This window comes from Euprymna scolopes, chromosome 2, assembly GCF_053919585.1.
Source record: "Euprymna scolopes isolate OS-2025 chromosome 2, ASM5391958v1, whole genome shotgun sequence".
In the NCBI taxonomy this organism is placed as follows: domain Eukaryota; kingdom Metazoa; phylum Mollusca; class Cephalopoda; order Sepiida; family Sepiolidae; genus Euprymna; species Euprymna scolopes.
Window position 1 is genome coordinate 184,728,753 of NC_136483.1, and position 16,320 is coordinate 184,745,072.

The 16,320-nt window shown below is 31.7% G+C and overlaps 2 protein-coding genes and 1 pseudogene across 3 annotated transcripts in view; 1 reads left to right on the top strand and 2 right to left on the bottom strand.

Moving 5' to 3' along the window:
* The window catches only part of LOC145299475 (regulator of chromosome condensation-like), a 43,302-nt gene extending 36,483 nt beyond the window's left edge, over positions 1 to 6,819 (bottom strand). The window contains exon 1 of one of the 2 annotated variants that reach the window (XM_080144406.1): positions 6,639 to 6,819. In XM_080144406.1, coding sequence (XP_080000532.1) covers positions 6,639 to 6,647 — 9 coding nt within the window. In that variant the 5' untranslated portion in view covers positions 6,648 to 6,819. Of the gene's footprint in view, positions 1 to 4,706; positions 4,785 to 6,638 lie in introns of those variants that run through there. The other variant, XM_080144408.1, reaches the window with a different exon arrangement.
* LOC145299439 (ferric reductase 1-like) overlaps positions 6,810 to 16,320 on the top strand; it is a 143,457-nt gene continuing 133,946 nt past the window's right edge. The window contains exon 1 of the mRNA XM_080144404.1: positions 6,810 to 7,023. The gene's annotated coding sequence lies outside the window, so the exon portion shown is untranslated. The remainder of the gene's footprint in view (positions 7,024 to 16,320) is intronic.
* Positions 13,265 to 13,448, bottom strand: LOC145242663 (U2 spliceosomal RNA; annotated as a pseudogene).

Here is a 16,320-nt window from a genome sequence, read left to right on the forward strand (position 1 = left end):
AAACAACCCCACAAAAGTAACGGTATCCTGCAGTTGGTTAAATGACAACGTTGGTTGTAAGAAAAATGTAAAAGAAAATGCGCTTATCTGTTTATTTTGAACTGTTTTATTTAATTAAAAAAAAATTGGCTATAACTGGAAGAGAGCGTTATGTTTTGGGGGTTGTTTAAAAAATAGAATGGAAATAAAGTTAGTTCCGTTTTAATTGTCTTTAATTGCGGCAAGCGCTAACAAAATCGAAAAATCACTGTTCACATTCGAAATGTTAACTTTTATAGGTTTACAGGTTTGCTGACAAGGCTGGGGGTGTTTATTTAGAAAGCCATACTTAACATGGGGAGGTTGGGATGTTTTATATAATTATTTTACTAAATTGATTTTTTTCATTTAAAAATAAAATTATTTCTTTTTTAATAAAGTTTTATTTTAAAATATTTGTTTTTGTTTATTTATATAAAATTACGATAGTTGAATTGTATTCTTTCAATTATATTGGCAAGTAAAATATAAAAGATTAAAACGGAACGAAATTGAAATTTCCATTACATTTTCAATACAATCCCAAAACATAAAACTTTCCTCACCAAAAAATTGTTTTAGCAGTAGAAGAAATTGATAATTATGCACTGTAAGAACCAAGCTGTAATATGGGCATTAAAGTAAAATTTTATCCAACTTTTGTACTGGGAAAATAATAATATCTACGAAAGTATTCAGTTGCGAAGTGTTTGAATATCAGATTCATTGTCGGCGATTATTCCGAAACCTTGTAAAAAAAATATTGGGGGGGGGGGGGGCGTAATTCTTGTAATATGATGTTTTAAATATTTTTTTAGGTTAAATTAAGGTTTCACGATATTTTGTAAATAAGCAGATCATCTAAATAAAAAATATGAAAACTATTTGAAATTTTAAACTATTTTCAAGAGTTAACAATTTTTATTTATTTTAAACATTATTTTTTTAGCTAAAATTGAAGTTTCACGATATAATTTTTTTTTAATTGTTAGTTGGAAGCACAAAATAAGTTACAAAACATCTTTGCCTTCATGGCTTTCAAAATAGTAACGTTAATATTTCAGAACGGTACCACAAATACCGAAGGAACTGAACTGTCTATATTGGTGGCCGGAAAACTCGTCCCGGGAAAACTCGTCTCGGGAAAACTCGTCTCCGGAAAACTGGTCCCCTTTCGCTAGGTAGGAAAACTGGTCCCTTATTGAATAAATACCGATTGAAAACACATTTTATGATCATTCTTGAAGGAGATATTATTTTTTAAAATAGACTATAGCCCCTCCCCTCCCCTAATATTTTTAAAAAATATTTTTACTTGTTTAATGTTTTCTTTTTTTTTTTTTTTTTAATAAAATCGATTTTCTAAGTGTCCGTTTTCTACCTAACTGGCTAAGTTCTTAGTGGTTTCACTTATATTAAAGCGTTTATTATGTTCATACAAAGTTGATTACAAATTTTTTTTGTTCTTATTTTAACGATGTTTTTTTCGCGTCATAAAAACAATAATTAAAAACAAAACCAAAAAATTAAAAAACAGGGAGCGATTCGATTTTTCGTTACTTTTTTGTTTTGGTTTTTAATTATGATAGTTTTTTGTTGTTATGTTTTTGTTTTCTCTCATATCAAATGCACTCATGCGGGTAATCGTGAAGAAAGAGAGAGCCTGTTTCCTCCGTTCGACTATAGGTGGCGTTACTGTCTGTCCACCCAGTTACGGAAGTACAAAATGTATATAATGCCACCCTTGAAATAAAAATAAATGTTTTTGTTATATTTTAATTTTAAACATGTTTCTTTTTTTTTTTTTTTTGTGCAAACAAATTTAAGTTTTATTTTTCCAAACATTTACGTTTTGATGCTTGTTTATTTTTAAACATTTACGTTTTTTTTTTTTTTTTTTTTTGCAAGCATAAACTAAATGTTTTTGCTATATTTTTCTTTTAAACATATTTATGGGTACAACCGTTTTTCCGCGAGTATTTTTTACGCTCTTATGATAATAAAAAAAAATCAACGTTTTTTCTTTTATCTTTTTTATGGACCCCCCCCTTTTTTCTTAATTTTTCTGCACTTATTTTACCTTTTCTGCAAGTATTTATATATATATATATATATATATATATATATATATATATTTGAAAAAGGATATTGTAAAACTTGAATCTTACTTGAAACTACTATTAAAAAATAGCGCGGTACCAATAAGTGCATAAGCAAACTTTTCAAAAAGAAAAATATTTCAAAAATATTTAGTTCATGCTTGCAAAAAAAAAACCCCCAAAAAACCGTAAATGTTTTAAAATAAACAAGCAACAACACGTAAATGTTTGGAAAAATAAAACTTAAATATGCTTGCAAAAACAAACAAAAAAAAAAAACGTAAATATGTTTGAAAAAACAAAAAACAAAACTTAAATATGTTTGCACCCCCCCCCCAAAAAAAAAAACCATGTTTAAAATTAAAATATAACAAAAACATTTATTTTTATTTCAAGGGTGGCATTATATACATTTTGTGCTTCCGTAACTGGGTGGACAGACAGTAACGCCACCTATAGTCAAACGGAGGAAACAGGCTCTCTCTTTCTTCACGATTACCCTCATGCGTTATTTAAAATTATATTTTTATCCATTATCAACATTTATTGTCGTCCTGTCAAATTTTGCAAAAATTAACTAATAAATTAAAAGCGAAATATTTTTTTGGCGCGATAGATGCCATATGTGCTTACAATCTCTCGTTAACTAATTTTTAATTTTTTAAATTTTTACTTCAAAATTCTAAAATCAATCATTCAGAGAAAAAGTAATCACTAGATAAATTTATTAATCAATTTTATTGAAAACTCCGCTATCGTTTATCAAGAATCTTTTTAATTTCATTTTTGTTGGTTGTTTTTCGGAGGGAGATATAGTTTTAACCCCCCCCCCACTCTCTCTTCCTCTCTCTAAATTATATTTAAAAAAATATTAAAATTTATTATTTTCTATTTAAAACTAAATCTCCCTCAGTAATTTCTTTAATTTTCTATTTTTTAGCGATTATCAAGCCCCCTAAGATGTGATTTACCGGACATTATTTCTCGTTCGGGTTTGTATTACTGTACACATAGATTCAAAAAAATTGTCAAAAAAACAAATATATAACAAATAAATGTTATCAAAAGCAAGATAAATTACTTTTCTACCAAACTGGATATAATTTTCGTGTTTTTATTTAATTTAACATGTTTATTCAGCTCAAAAAGCATACAGTGTTTACCGATGTATTGGAAAATTCAAAATGGCGGCCGACTCTCTCTATTTAACACGGTAAGTTCGGGAAAAGGTGTTATAAATAATAAACCAGACAAAATACTATTAACAAACCACCGAATATATGTCAAGTTATGTCGCGGTAACATATATTGAGCAAATTTCTAACAGTATTTTGTCTAGTTTATTATTTATAACACCTTTTCCCGAACTTACCGTGTTTAAGAGAGAGTCGGCCGCCATTTTGAATTTTCCAATACATCGGTAAACACTGCATGTTTTTCGAGCTGAATAAACATGTTAAATTGAATAAAAACACGAGAATTATATCCAGTTTGGTAGAAAAGTAACTTATCGGGTAACCCAACTTATCTTGCCTTTGATAACATTTATTTGTTATATATTTGTTTTTTTAACTACTTTTTCGAATGTATGTGTACAGTAATACAAACCCAAATTTAAATTTTAATATTTTTTAAAATATAATTTAGAGGGGGGGGTAAAACTATATCTCCCTCCGAAAAACAACCAACAAAAAATGAAATTAAAAAGATTCTTGATAAACGATAGCGGAGTTTTCAATAAAATTGATTAATAAATTTATCTAGTGATTACTTTTTCTCTGAATGATTGATTTTAGAATTTTGAAGTAAAAATTTAAAAAATTAAAAATTAGTTAACGAGAGATTGTTAGCACATGGCATCTCACGCGCCAAAAAAATATTTCGCTTTTAATTTATTAGTTAATTTTTGCAAAATTTGACAGGACGACAATAAATGTTGATAATGGATAAAATTATAATTTTAAATAACGCATGAGTGCATTTGATATGAGAGAAAACAAAAACATAACAACAAAAAACTATCATAATTAAAAAACCAAAACAAAAAAGTAACGCTCCCAGTTTTTAAATTTTTGGTTTTGTTTTTTATTATTGTTTTTATGACTCGAAAAAACATCGTTAAAATAAGAACAAAAAAAATTTGTAATCAACTTTGTATGAACATAATAAACGCTTTAATATAAGTTAAACCACTAAGAACTTAGCCAGTTAGGTAGAAAACGGACACTTAGAAAATCGATTTTATTAAAAAAAAAAAAAAGAAGAAAACATTAAACAAGTAAAAATATTTTTAAAAAATATTAGGGGGGGGGGCTATAGTCTATTTTAAAAAATAATATCTCCTTCAAGAATGATCATAAAATGTGTTTTCAATCGGTATTTATTCAATAAGGGACCAGTTTTCCTACCTAGCGAAAGGGGACGAGTTTTCCGGAGACGAGTTTTCCCGAGACGAGTTTTCCCGGGACGAGTTTTCCTAAATTCGTCTATATTATTGGTAAGTGGTAAATTTTCACAATATAAATTTATAGGAATATAAACAGAACAGTGATATAAAAAATAATTTTGAAAGAAATATTGTTCACAAACCTTTTTTAATATTAATTTCAATTTTTTAATGTTGTATTAACTTAAAATCCAGCAGTTGATAGAGCAAACGTAGATATGTCTGTAGGTTTGGTAGCGTGCGGAAAGAATACGTTATTATTTCGAAAGGCATTCGTAGTGTGAGGAGGGGGGTGGGAATTTAAATAAATATTGTGAAATTTCAAGTTTAGATAAAAAAAAATGTATTAATAAAGTTATGCTTAAAATAAATAAAAATTATTGTTTATTTTTGAAAATAGGTTAAAAAAAAAGTGTTAATGCGTAAGCACCAGAAGTTAAAATTATAAACATTTTCATATTGTTATTTTTTTTAAAAAGGTAAATTTAATAATAAAAATAAGTGGAAAAAAAAATCCAATAAAAAGAAAAATATCTATTACAGACAACATGTAATGACGTAAATCTCCGATTGCACAAACAGTAAACCTTTCAGATAATATACGTAAAGTGAAATAAATCGAATATAAAATTAAATGAAAATATATTAAATAATTAAATGTTAAATAGATTTTGTAAATAGTACAGTTGAAATGATTAGAATATTTCCAATATGTAATAAGGTCGAGGTAATTAGTTAAAGAGATTTAATATAATGTGATATGCAAATGAGCATAAGTCATTCGATATGGGGGTGGTTTGTAGAATAGTATATAATGAAATTAGGCCCAGATTCTTATGTCTCCTATAACAGAAACATCCTAAAATGGGTTCTAATGTTTCTCTACCAGGAGAGGTCTACCCTCTTACCTCCTTTATATTTCATTGATGATGGAGAGCTGTACACACAGACAGAAACACACGAACCCTATTACTTTATAAAAATATAGATATATATATATATATATATATATATATACATACACACTTTAGCAAGAAAAATATCTTCGGTTTCAACCAACCAAATTCGGTAAACTTAGAATGAATTTTCAAAAGAATTTACACTTCAGAATTAATTCAAAACCACTCTATGCTTTTTTTTTTTTTTTTAATGTGTATGTTGTTAACAAGACAATCATTTTTTAAATTGGATTAATTTTTTTTATTATTATTATTAAACTTAATTTTATCAAGGATTTCTACACCAATCAAGTGTTCATTTTACGATGGCCAGGTTTTAAGCACTTAAAAATAAAAGTAATTTTTCAACTTGAAATTCCGTCCACGAAACCGGTTTTGGGTTTATTCAACAGATTAAAATAAATTGTTACAAAAGTTTTTATCTACTTTTTTAAACTTTTAAAAACTCATAATTAACGGGGGGGGGGACTGCGCAACTATTGCTGCTGCTTTATTTTTTTTTTTTAAATGTAGCTGTTTCATGGAGACCACATACATATGCGTTGTTTAAAAGTTGGGTACTTATAATGAATAGAGATTTTCAGTCAAACCCGGAAATGAGTGAAGCAGTTTACGATTTGAAAGCTGTAAAAAAAAAAAAAAAAAAATACAGGACAGACGACAACGAGCACGCAAAGAAGAGTTAGGGCGCACCCGCACCTGTGCATTATAATATCTCAAATTGTTTTCATTTTAGGAGAATTGAATTCCGTCTGCGGCAATCTAACAAACAATGTTTTGGTTTCGATTTTAGCTGAAGGCACTGAAATCAATTTTTTTTTTTTCACTTTTCAAATCATGACTTTAAAACAGAATTGAAATAATAATTTTTTTTTTTTTAAAGAAAAGGTTGCTTTAAAATTGTAAACCGTTTCGACCATTTCCGAGACTACGCAAGTACTGGAATTCTACACGTGCATATTAATTACAAGTATCCAAAGTCAAAAACTTTTTATCATTATTAGTATAGGAAACACGTTGCTTCTTTAACCGGCTTTTTAAAAATAGCACATATAAAAACAAATGAAAATATAAATTTTGGATTATAAATGAAAATGCCAATAATATTCCACTCACCGATGGCATGATTACTTCTTTTGTTTTTCTATACAAGGAATGATACTAAATGAAACGATTTCTCTTTACAACGTGACTGAAATATTTCGAGTTTAACGCTCGGAATTTAAAATGGCGCCGTGCGTACGTGAACGTGGTTATGAGAGTTGCCCGCCCTTGGCTGATTGTAACTCTTCTAGGCGCGGAGACAAGAAACTTAGAGTCTAATAATAACAACAAGTGCGCTCAATGTCGAAAAAAAGTTTCCTTTAAAGTTTAAAAATTAAAAAAAAAGTTTTTAAATGAGCATCAATGTTTATTCTCTTGTTAAGTTAACTTAAGAAAAAAAGTTTAAATTGGAATTATGGCTTAATCGTGTAAAAATTTTTTAGCTCATCCAGTTTTGGTAAGTATTTTAATTATTATTTTTAATAGCCTAAAATAATTTAATAAAAAAAAAATATTATATAAAAGTTCGATAATATGGGCTTAGTTTAAGAAACTTTAGTTATTTAGTTCAGTTGTGGTATAGGAGCTATCGGAATATCTCCTCTATTTGGTTTAGGTTAACGCAAATTTTGACTAAATTGTATTTCTTGTCTTGAAATACAATTTTACTTTGCTTTTTAAAGCATGTAAATTTGAACCTTTATTCAAAAAATTTTAGTGCTTGTTTACATTGGTGAGCTAAACCAACGCATTTCAGTTGAAAACATTACGTACTTACGTGCCATGGCGAAATTAGTATAAACACCAAAAACTACGAAAAATGATCCAGTAGAAAAATAATTGCAAGTAAAAAAAGAATTTATCGAATTATGGATTTTTATCGTATGTTTTAATATCGAAGAGTTGTGCGACCAATTCAGTATGACAAGCATGGGAGATAACTCTCGACTTAAATTTATAAATTAAGGGTGGGCCATTTTAAAACCAGTGTATTTCAGAACGTAATTATGGATGGCTTTTAGTTAAAAATACATCTAGCACATCTACTGGATCAGTTTTGTAATATTTATTTATTATGACATGTAAATACGTAATAATGTTTTCACCTGAAATATGTTGGCTTAAAAGATCACCAAAAGCTCCACATTTTCTCAATCACAACTATTTCGTTTTGGCAATCGTCACTATTAAATTTGTAATTCCCGTTTCAGTCAACATATGCTGAGCTGAGGTGCCCAAATAAGGAGAACATTCCGTGTAGCACTTTGTATTGCAAGGCTTTACGTCCAAGCACACAACCTCTGTTCATCGTGTTCCTAATTTTTCTCTTTTTTTTGTAATGCAATTTTAAAGTTTTCTAATAGTTTTTGCAATTTCTTTTTTATTCATTACTGTCGACTGACCTTGCTAGCTAAGATCTCAGTGAAGTCATCATTTTTCAGCTCACAGGCTGACATGAAGGTTGTGGCATAACTCACCCTCCATATTATTTAAATACAGAAAACAGTAATAGAAATACGGAAATCAATCATAGACAACACAATGGTTTTATATAAATTCAAACATACAACGCTGACATAAACTGAAACAAAGTAGTGAGAATCGTCTGTGAGGAATTCCTTATGATTACAAAGTTTGTTAATTATTTTAGCTGCAATGGATTGGAATATGGATACGATGAATATGTGGGTGCAATTGTTTATAGCAAGATGTAAGTTTGCCTGGTTATAATTGAATGTATTTCCGTGTCAGTTGCAAGTATATATGAAAAACTTAATGATAGAAGCATTCATTTTAAGAAATGATTAAAAACGAAAAGGTCAACAGAGAGTAACAGATACTTCAATGTATTTGAAAAGTATCACCACGTATCACGTTAAAGACCTCCAACCAGTGATACGGACACAATCATTATGAAGTGATGAAAGCGAGTCTGAGGATAATGAGTGGTTTATTTGGAATCAAATCCACTAGACAGTCATTCTGATGTCAGTAGCCTCCCAGCTGACGTATTTACTGAAACTCAACACTCATATCAAAGTGTGCATGATGATGGAGATGAAATCTATGTCATTCCACTTTAAAGAAGTACTCAATGAAGGTGAGTACTCCACCTCTGTCCTGCTTGTAATCATAAGATGGGGTGAGGGAGTGGAGAGAAAATTATAATGCGTGTGAAAATTACTTGCCTAAATGTCTTGTAAGGTTCAGAAGGGTGATTTCATTCACAATGGTCACATGAACTAATGTGAACTCTTGTTAATCGGATGCAAAGTGGGCTGGATAGCAAGCTGTTTGAAGAATGGAAGAGTTCATTTTGAAGAAGGGGAACTGTGCACACATCCTACGTTGCGGTGTGACATTGTTTGAAGCTGAGAGAACACAGTGAATTTAAGAGATGATGTGAATTACGGCATCAGTGAAAAAGGGTTACTGTCGATTCAGAACACATGCACAACAAGATTAGACAAAACTTTAGGACAAGATGCTTTGAATGTGATGGATTTAACTACTTGGTGAGGATCTTCTTGTCTTGAACACAGTGAAGTTAAGGGCTGCTTAACAACAAAATCACACCCCTTCACTGTTGAGGTCCCTAAATTCCAGAAAGCTTTCTACTCTAATAGCTCTTTCCTTGAACAGCTAGACTTTGGAATTACTTTCCTGTTACCTGCTTCTCTGACCGTACTGATATGCAGAAGTTCAAATGTAATGTAAACCAATGTCTTGTTAATCTTTCTTTGGCATCATCCCAATTAGTAGCCCCTTACATCCGAGTGGCGATATACCTTTTTTCTTTCTTTTTTTTTACACGGTGGTCACCACTTATCAAGGCCCGGAAGCCACTCAGGGATAAGGGTTATTGCAAGTACAGTACGTTAGTATGGAGATTTAATGAAGTGTTTATTTAAGAGGGCGGTTCATTAGGAATTCGTTAATGTTGGACTTGAAGACATCCAAGTTGTAGTCAGGTGGGAAGCAGACAGACGGAACAGAGTTTTGGGATAAAGATGAATAAAAAAAAACACAGTCCACAAAAAAATGAATGCACAAATTGTGAAACCTCATATCAAAGGATTATCCCTCCCCCTCTCCTAAGACCAGATAAGAACACAAAATTGAATTTATAAAGACCTTAAAATCCAACCTTAATCGCCCTTCAGGAACTGTGGCACAGTGGATAGAAGTGTTGAGTCTCTATGGTTCCAGATGAGTTTTGATCAAGATAACGGTTTCAATCCTGCTCAAACAAGCCAGAGGATTAGTTGGCCAAAACATGGTGAGACAATAACTATGGAAGGCAGTAATTACTAGGGATAAGTTACAAGACTTGGGATTCCTATCCTGTCGTGGTTAATTCCCTGAAGAAGGCCAGAGGATGAGTTGGCTGAAACGTGGTGAAACAACAACTATGAAGATGAGTCTGCGAAAAGAATGAATGCATAAATCATGAAACCTCATCTCCAAAAATTCCAAAAATAAAATTTAAAAAGAAAAGTAATATAAATATACAATCTCTTATGCCTGGCAGATGTGTTCCAGAATTCATAATGATCGGTTAATTAGTTTAGGATTGAACCTTCTACATAGGAATATATGCACATAACTAACTTTATATGAATAAAGATAAATTAAAATAGTTGTAGAATAAAAAATAATAAAAAACAGTTGTCCAAATTAATAACAATGTTCGTATATAAAAAATAACAGAAATCAACTGCACATTCAGCAATCTGTTATCTATATATCTATAACAGTGAATGTGTCTGTGTGTGTGTGTGTGTCTGTGTACATTTCCAATGCAATACCTCTGTCAATTTCAAGTCTAGAGACTCGAAATATAATATGCATGGTACTGTTATTAGGGAAAATCTTTGTGATTGGTTGTCAGCCAGAAAGATGGCTGATAAGGGGTCAAAGTTCAACGATTTGACCTTTGAGAACTCTACCAAACTCCTCCGACAATTTTGGGTCTACGCACTTGAAATTTTAGATATAGGTTCCTTGGACATGGATCTAACTTAATAACTTGATTTGAGCCCAAAACAATAAATGTTAGGAGGTCAAAGTTAATTGACCGTTTTTTTTTTTTTTTTTTTTTTGCTCAGCATACACCTCCAAACACCCGGGAAGCGCCGGGTACCTATGCTAGTATATCTATAAATGTGAAAGTGTTTGTGTGTGTGTGTACATTTCCCTACCAAACTACTCTGTCAATTTTCAGTCTACAGACTCGAGATTTGACATAAGGAATATTGAGATTTGGGAAAATCTTTTTAATCAGTTTTCGGCCAGAAATTTGGCTGTCAAGAGGTCAAAGTTCAACGATTTGACCATTGAAAACTCCGACAATTTTGGGTCTAAGCACATGAAAATTTATTATGTATGTTACTTGGACATGGATCAAACTTTTTAATTTGATTTTAGCCTAAAACAATAAATATGAAGGGGTCAAAGTTAAAAAAATTTTACCTCTGCGGTCTCTACCAAATTACTTAGCCAATTTTTGGTCTAAACATTTGAGATTTTACATAAAGTGTATTCAGATATAGGGCAAGCTTTTAAATCAGTTTTTGGATGAAAATTTGACTGCCAAAGGGGTCAAAGTTCAAAAAATTTAACCTTTGCAGTCTCTAGCAAACTATTCAGCTAATTTTGAGTCTAAACACTTGAAATTTTACATAAAGGGAATTCAGACATGCAGCAAACTTTTTAATCAGTTTTGGGGCGAAAATTTGGCTGACAAAAAGTCAAAGTTGAAAGAGTTGACCTTTGCAGACTCTACCAAACTCTGCCGCTAATTTTGGGTCTAAACACTTGAAATTCAAGATCTAGGTTACCTAGACATGAGTCAAACTTTTATATATATATATACATATGTATATAAAGTTATGAACAGTTCATAGGGCTTGAGCAAAGCCAAGACAATAAAATAAGAGTTATTCCCCCTGAACCAGCAAAAATAAAATTTTGCCAAGTCACTATAAAAATCCGGTTGCCCAGAACAAAAAACAAAAATATCTTCATGATGTACGTACACATTCAGTAGGAAATATAAAAAACTTACTTGAGATTTAATTATGAAATACCATATTCCAAAAAATCACGTTAATTGATTAAGTAGAAAATCATTTTTTTGTAAAGATTTTTAGCGATCTCTACTATTGATCAAAGTGTAGTATCTGTCCTTCAGATGCGGCACTTCCATTTCTCGTTCTCTTTCAGTGGAGAAGAAATCCTTCACGACTGAGACAATTTTTATTTTTGTACCTTTTCTCCACGTTAAAAAACGACCCTGGTGTCTAACTCTGTCCCGTGGAGAGGCATTGTAAATAGGTACTATTAATCTGAGGCTGATTTTGATCTCCATTTCTGGAGAGGTTCTTATGGAAGAGAGGTAACCAGTGATGGATAAAAAATAAAAATGGCAGACAGAGACACACCATCCTTGTTTCATCATAAAATTTAGTTTTCTTGGTTAAAAAATATCTATTTGATCCATTTATATGATTTTTGGAGTATGACACTTTTTGTTCTGTGACAAGTATGCATGCCATAAATATTCTTCTATATTTTTGCTTTTTAGCTTGATTGAAATCTGGACAAGCACCAAAACTTCTTGCTATTAGTAAAATACAGTGACAGAGCACACATTAATCAATTCAAAACAATTAAAAGTAAAAAAAGTAAAAACGTATGAGCGAAAATAAAAAATAAATAAAACAAATAATCCTTACTAGCAGGGAGACCCGACGTTGCTCTGTATTGAATGAGGATCAACGAATGTTCCAGAATCCTCTAATCGGGAACCTACCATGATGCACCAGGAGAAGTTTTGCATGCCTCCCTGCAGTAATTTAATCCACACTATATTGTAGTCTACAAGTAGAGAAACTACTGTTAATTTTATAAAATCATTTTTATATAATGGTTTGAATTAAAGTTTAAAATGAAAAAGTCAAGTATCATGGTTCAGTTGTGCTCTAAACAGAAACATTTATTTTAAACATGCTTCTGTCTTATCAAAGAAGCTACTGTTGATTTTTTAAATTTTATGTGCCAAGCCCTTCTGCTTGTGCAATGATAAAATCTCCTCAAACGCACTTGTGATGTTAGTCTGTTTAAAGGTCAGAATCGGACTGCTTGTTCTTTAATTAGAGTTTTATAATAATCGATCGATTTTCTGTACTTATCAGAGGCATTCCAATATAAAACCTATCAAAGAACACACTAAAATATAAAGTACATTTGTGTGAAATTTAAAAAAAAAAATGGGCCCAGCCATTTCAGAGTCCATAGGGAACAAATTCTCTCTCACACACACACACACACTCACACACACACACACGCACACGCACACACAATGCCTTTTATATATAAGTAGAGATAGAGATTCCTGATTATAGAATGAGAAAACTCCAGTGACCTGCAATAAATATCTATGAGTGAATCTCTATCCACTTGCCTCCTCACTGTTAAATATTCATGAGTTGTTCCCCTTTGACTGTGGTTTCTCATACAATTCCTCTTACAGCGACCTCCTACCATATAAGATACATTGGGCACCAACCAGACTACTATCATTACAGATTCAATAAATACCGCATTAAGTAAACACATCTTTTTTTATTCTTCCATTTTGTTAACTCATTGCCTTTGCACATAGGTGTAAGCACGAGGGTAAAATTAGACACAAGGGCATTTTTTTTTAATGTGGGGAAAATCCAGTTCCTCAAAAAGAGGAATTCTGGATTAGAGCAAAAATAAAAATTGCCCCAGTCTAGAAGGATTTTTCCTTCACCGATCAAGGACAGGATAGATTAAGAGTAATATCAGAACAGATGCTACACTTTGTTCCTAGCCAAAAGGTCAAGAAGCAATATCTGTAGGAGAGTGACACAAAACTGGAATTACATAAAGCAAGTACATTTTTTTTTGTATCAAAAATGCTATAGACAAGGTATGAAGCTACTTGCTGTAAAGAGATAACAGAAAGAAAGAGATGATTATTGAAAATACAGAAGATGCCAATTGGCCGTAGTCTTGTAAAGCCCAAATTACCATCCTCATCATCATCATTGTCATTGTCTGCGGCCCTGCTGTTTAATAGCATTGGCGACCACAGCTTTCCAAATTGTACAGTCATCGTAATCTCAGTAAGATGAATAAAGACGGCAGTTTTCCGTTGCTTTTTGTCTTGATTTGAGGATATATCCCCACTCCAGTTAGTTAAATATGCCCCCTGGAAATTTTTTATGCCTCTGCGCTGTACATATAGTGCCTAGTCTTTCCAAATGGTCATCCATCTGGTAATGCCCAGGTTTATTGTTGCTTAACTTCGGTGATTTGGCGAGAACCTATGTGTCAACAGGATTTGCTCAAGTTATAGGTTGGTGGGAAACAGTCAGCAGGATGAGAGTTCCACAAGCTTGCGGTTTTTGGAAAGAAGCTACTGGAATATGAAAGTTATATTAAAATGAGGTTTCAAAACAGTAAATTGATGGTGGCCACTAGAACAATGAATCAAACAAGCTAGAAGAAAAGATGCATGGAATAGATGAGACAATTCTGAAGAACACTGGGCATAATAATATTTATAGAAAAGACTGAGACTAGCAACATCACATCTGTGAAATAAAGGTTACAAAAGTAAGGGTGAGGTCAATCATATTACAGATACGTTTCTGTACCTTATGAAATAAAACATAAAATGGTCAGTTTTGTTTTTAATGGAAATTGTTCCAGACAAGGCATAAAGGCACTTCTTTTAAAAAATTTCATTTTCACCCCAAACAAGGCATAGTGCCACTTTGATTTAGGGGGTTACTATCGGGGACGTACGTGGCAGGGGTACTATGTAAGGAGTTAAGCAGTAAGATGTCTGTTCACATTACACTTGAACTTCTGCATGTCAGTACAATTAGGAAAGCAGAATCCCTGAAGGGAGTTCTAGAATCTAGCAGTTTTGAGGAAGAAACTATTAGAGTAGAAGGCCTTCTTACATCTAAAGATCTCTATTGTTTAGGGGTGGAATTTTGCTGATTGTTGGTTGTTCGGGGGTATTTACGTCGAGGGGTTACAAGGGCTTGTAGTTCGTTGATTTAAGGAGCTAGCAAGAACAAAAGATGATTATTACAAAGACAGGAGATGCCTACTGTCCTCAGTTTTGAAAGGACTAAGGCTATAGGTAAGAGGAAAGTCAGCAGGAAGAGAGTTCCATAAGCATGCAGCTCTTGGAAAGAAGTTGCTGGAATATGAAAATGTATTACAATGAGGTATCAAAACAGTAAATTGATGGACACCACTAGACCAACGAGTTAAATGAACTGGAACAAAAGATACAAGGAATTGATCAGACAGTTCTGAAGAACATATGCCATAATAATATTTATAGAAAAGACTGAGACTAGCAACATCACGTCTGTAAAATAAAGGTTGCATAAAAGAAGAAAGGGTAGGGCCAATCAAATTGCAGTTACATTTCTGCACCTTACTCCAAACATGGTCTGATGAGAGATTTGTAGAGATAGAGAATAGCCTGAGACGTGAAAAAGTTTTTAAAGCAACAAAGAGAACCAATTTTACAAGAAGCAGGAAGAACAATGGATCTAATATATGAACTCCAAGCGTAAACAGTGAAAGTTTCCAAGCTTGGAAAAATCTTACATACCGTTTTTACATGTTAAAGTTAGGCAGATTCAGCAGTGAATTTCATTCTAATGCATTTTATATTACAATAGAAAGATACGAGCATGAAAAGTAATATGGTTAAGCTTAAACATAGAAAAGTAAAGGACTAGTTGTTAAAACTGGAAAAGAAAAGGACAAGATATTCTAGAAAAAATTAAATAAATTTATAACTTAAAATATTGCAACATTAAGAATTGATTATATAATGTTATAAATTGAATTTTGAAAAAATTCTTAACACTGCAAATTTATTATATTTTTTACTAGAATACCTTATCCTTTTCTTTTCCAGTTTTAACAACTAGACCTTTACTTTTCAATGCTTAAGCTTAATCATATTACTTTTCATGCTCGCATTTTTCTATTGTAATCCATAATTTTGTCAGGCTTGCAATAAATTCACTTGTTCTTTGTTTAATTTCAGTCTTATTTTTTTGCCCCCATAAACACATATGTAATAACAATGTACGGCACTCGTCTGTTTTCAATAAAATACCTCCAATTATCTCGCTTTCATGCTTGCATTCTCTCTGTTTCATTTGTTACTCCTCTTTTCGAATTAGTCGCAATAGTAGTCGCTGAAGCCAGTCATAAAAAACGTCGCTCACCTTACATAGTTTTATGATTTTGAATACCAGAAAATTCATCATAACTTTGTTTTACTGGACGAAAATTGAAAAATTTTTTTCATAATATAGCTGAGAAGGTGATCTATAAACTGTAATAATTGTTTGAAATTTGGTCGAAAAATGAGTGAGCGGTGAAGCTTTTTAAAGCAGTTCTAAATGACTAAAACTGCCACTTAACCATATGTTCAAATACGGTAGTGTTTGAATGATAAATTATTATATTGAATCATATTATACCACACTAGATTGGCAGGAATGTTGAATGATTCAAAGAAAGTTATAAATTTCATCTGAGTGAGTGGTAGAAAAAACAGCTGATTTTAAGGATAGTAATTTAAGTGTTACCAAGGATGGAATACTGTTGCCATATCTGGGCAGGAGCTGCTAAAAACAGCCTATCCTGCCTTGACAGAGTACAAAATAGACTTTGTAGC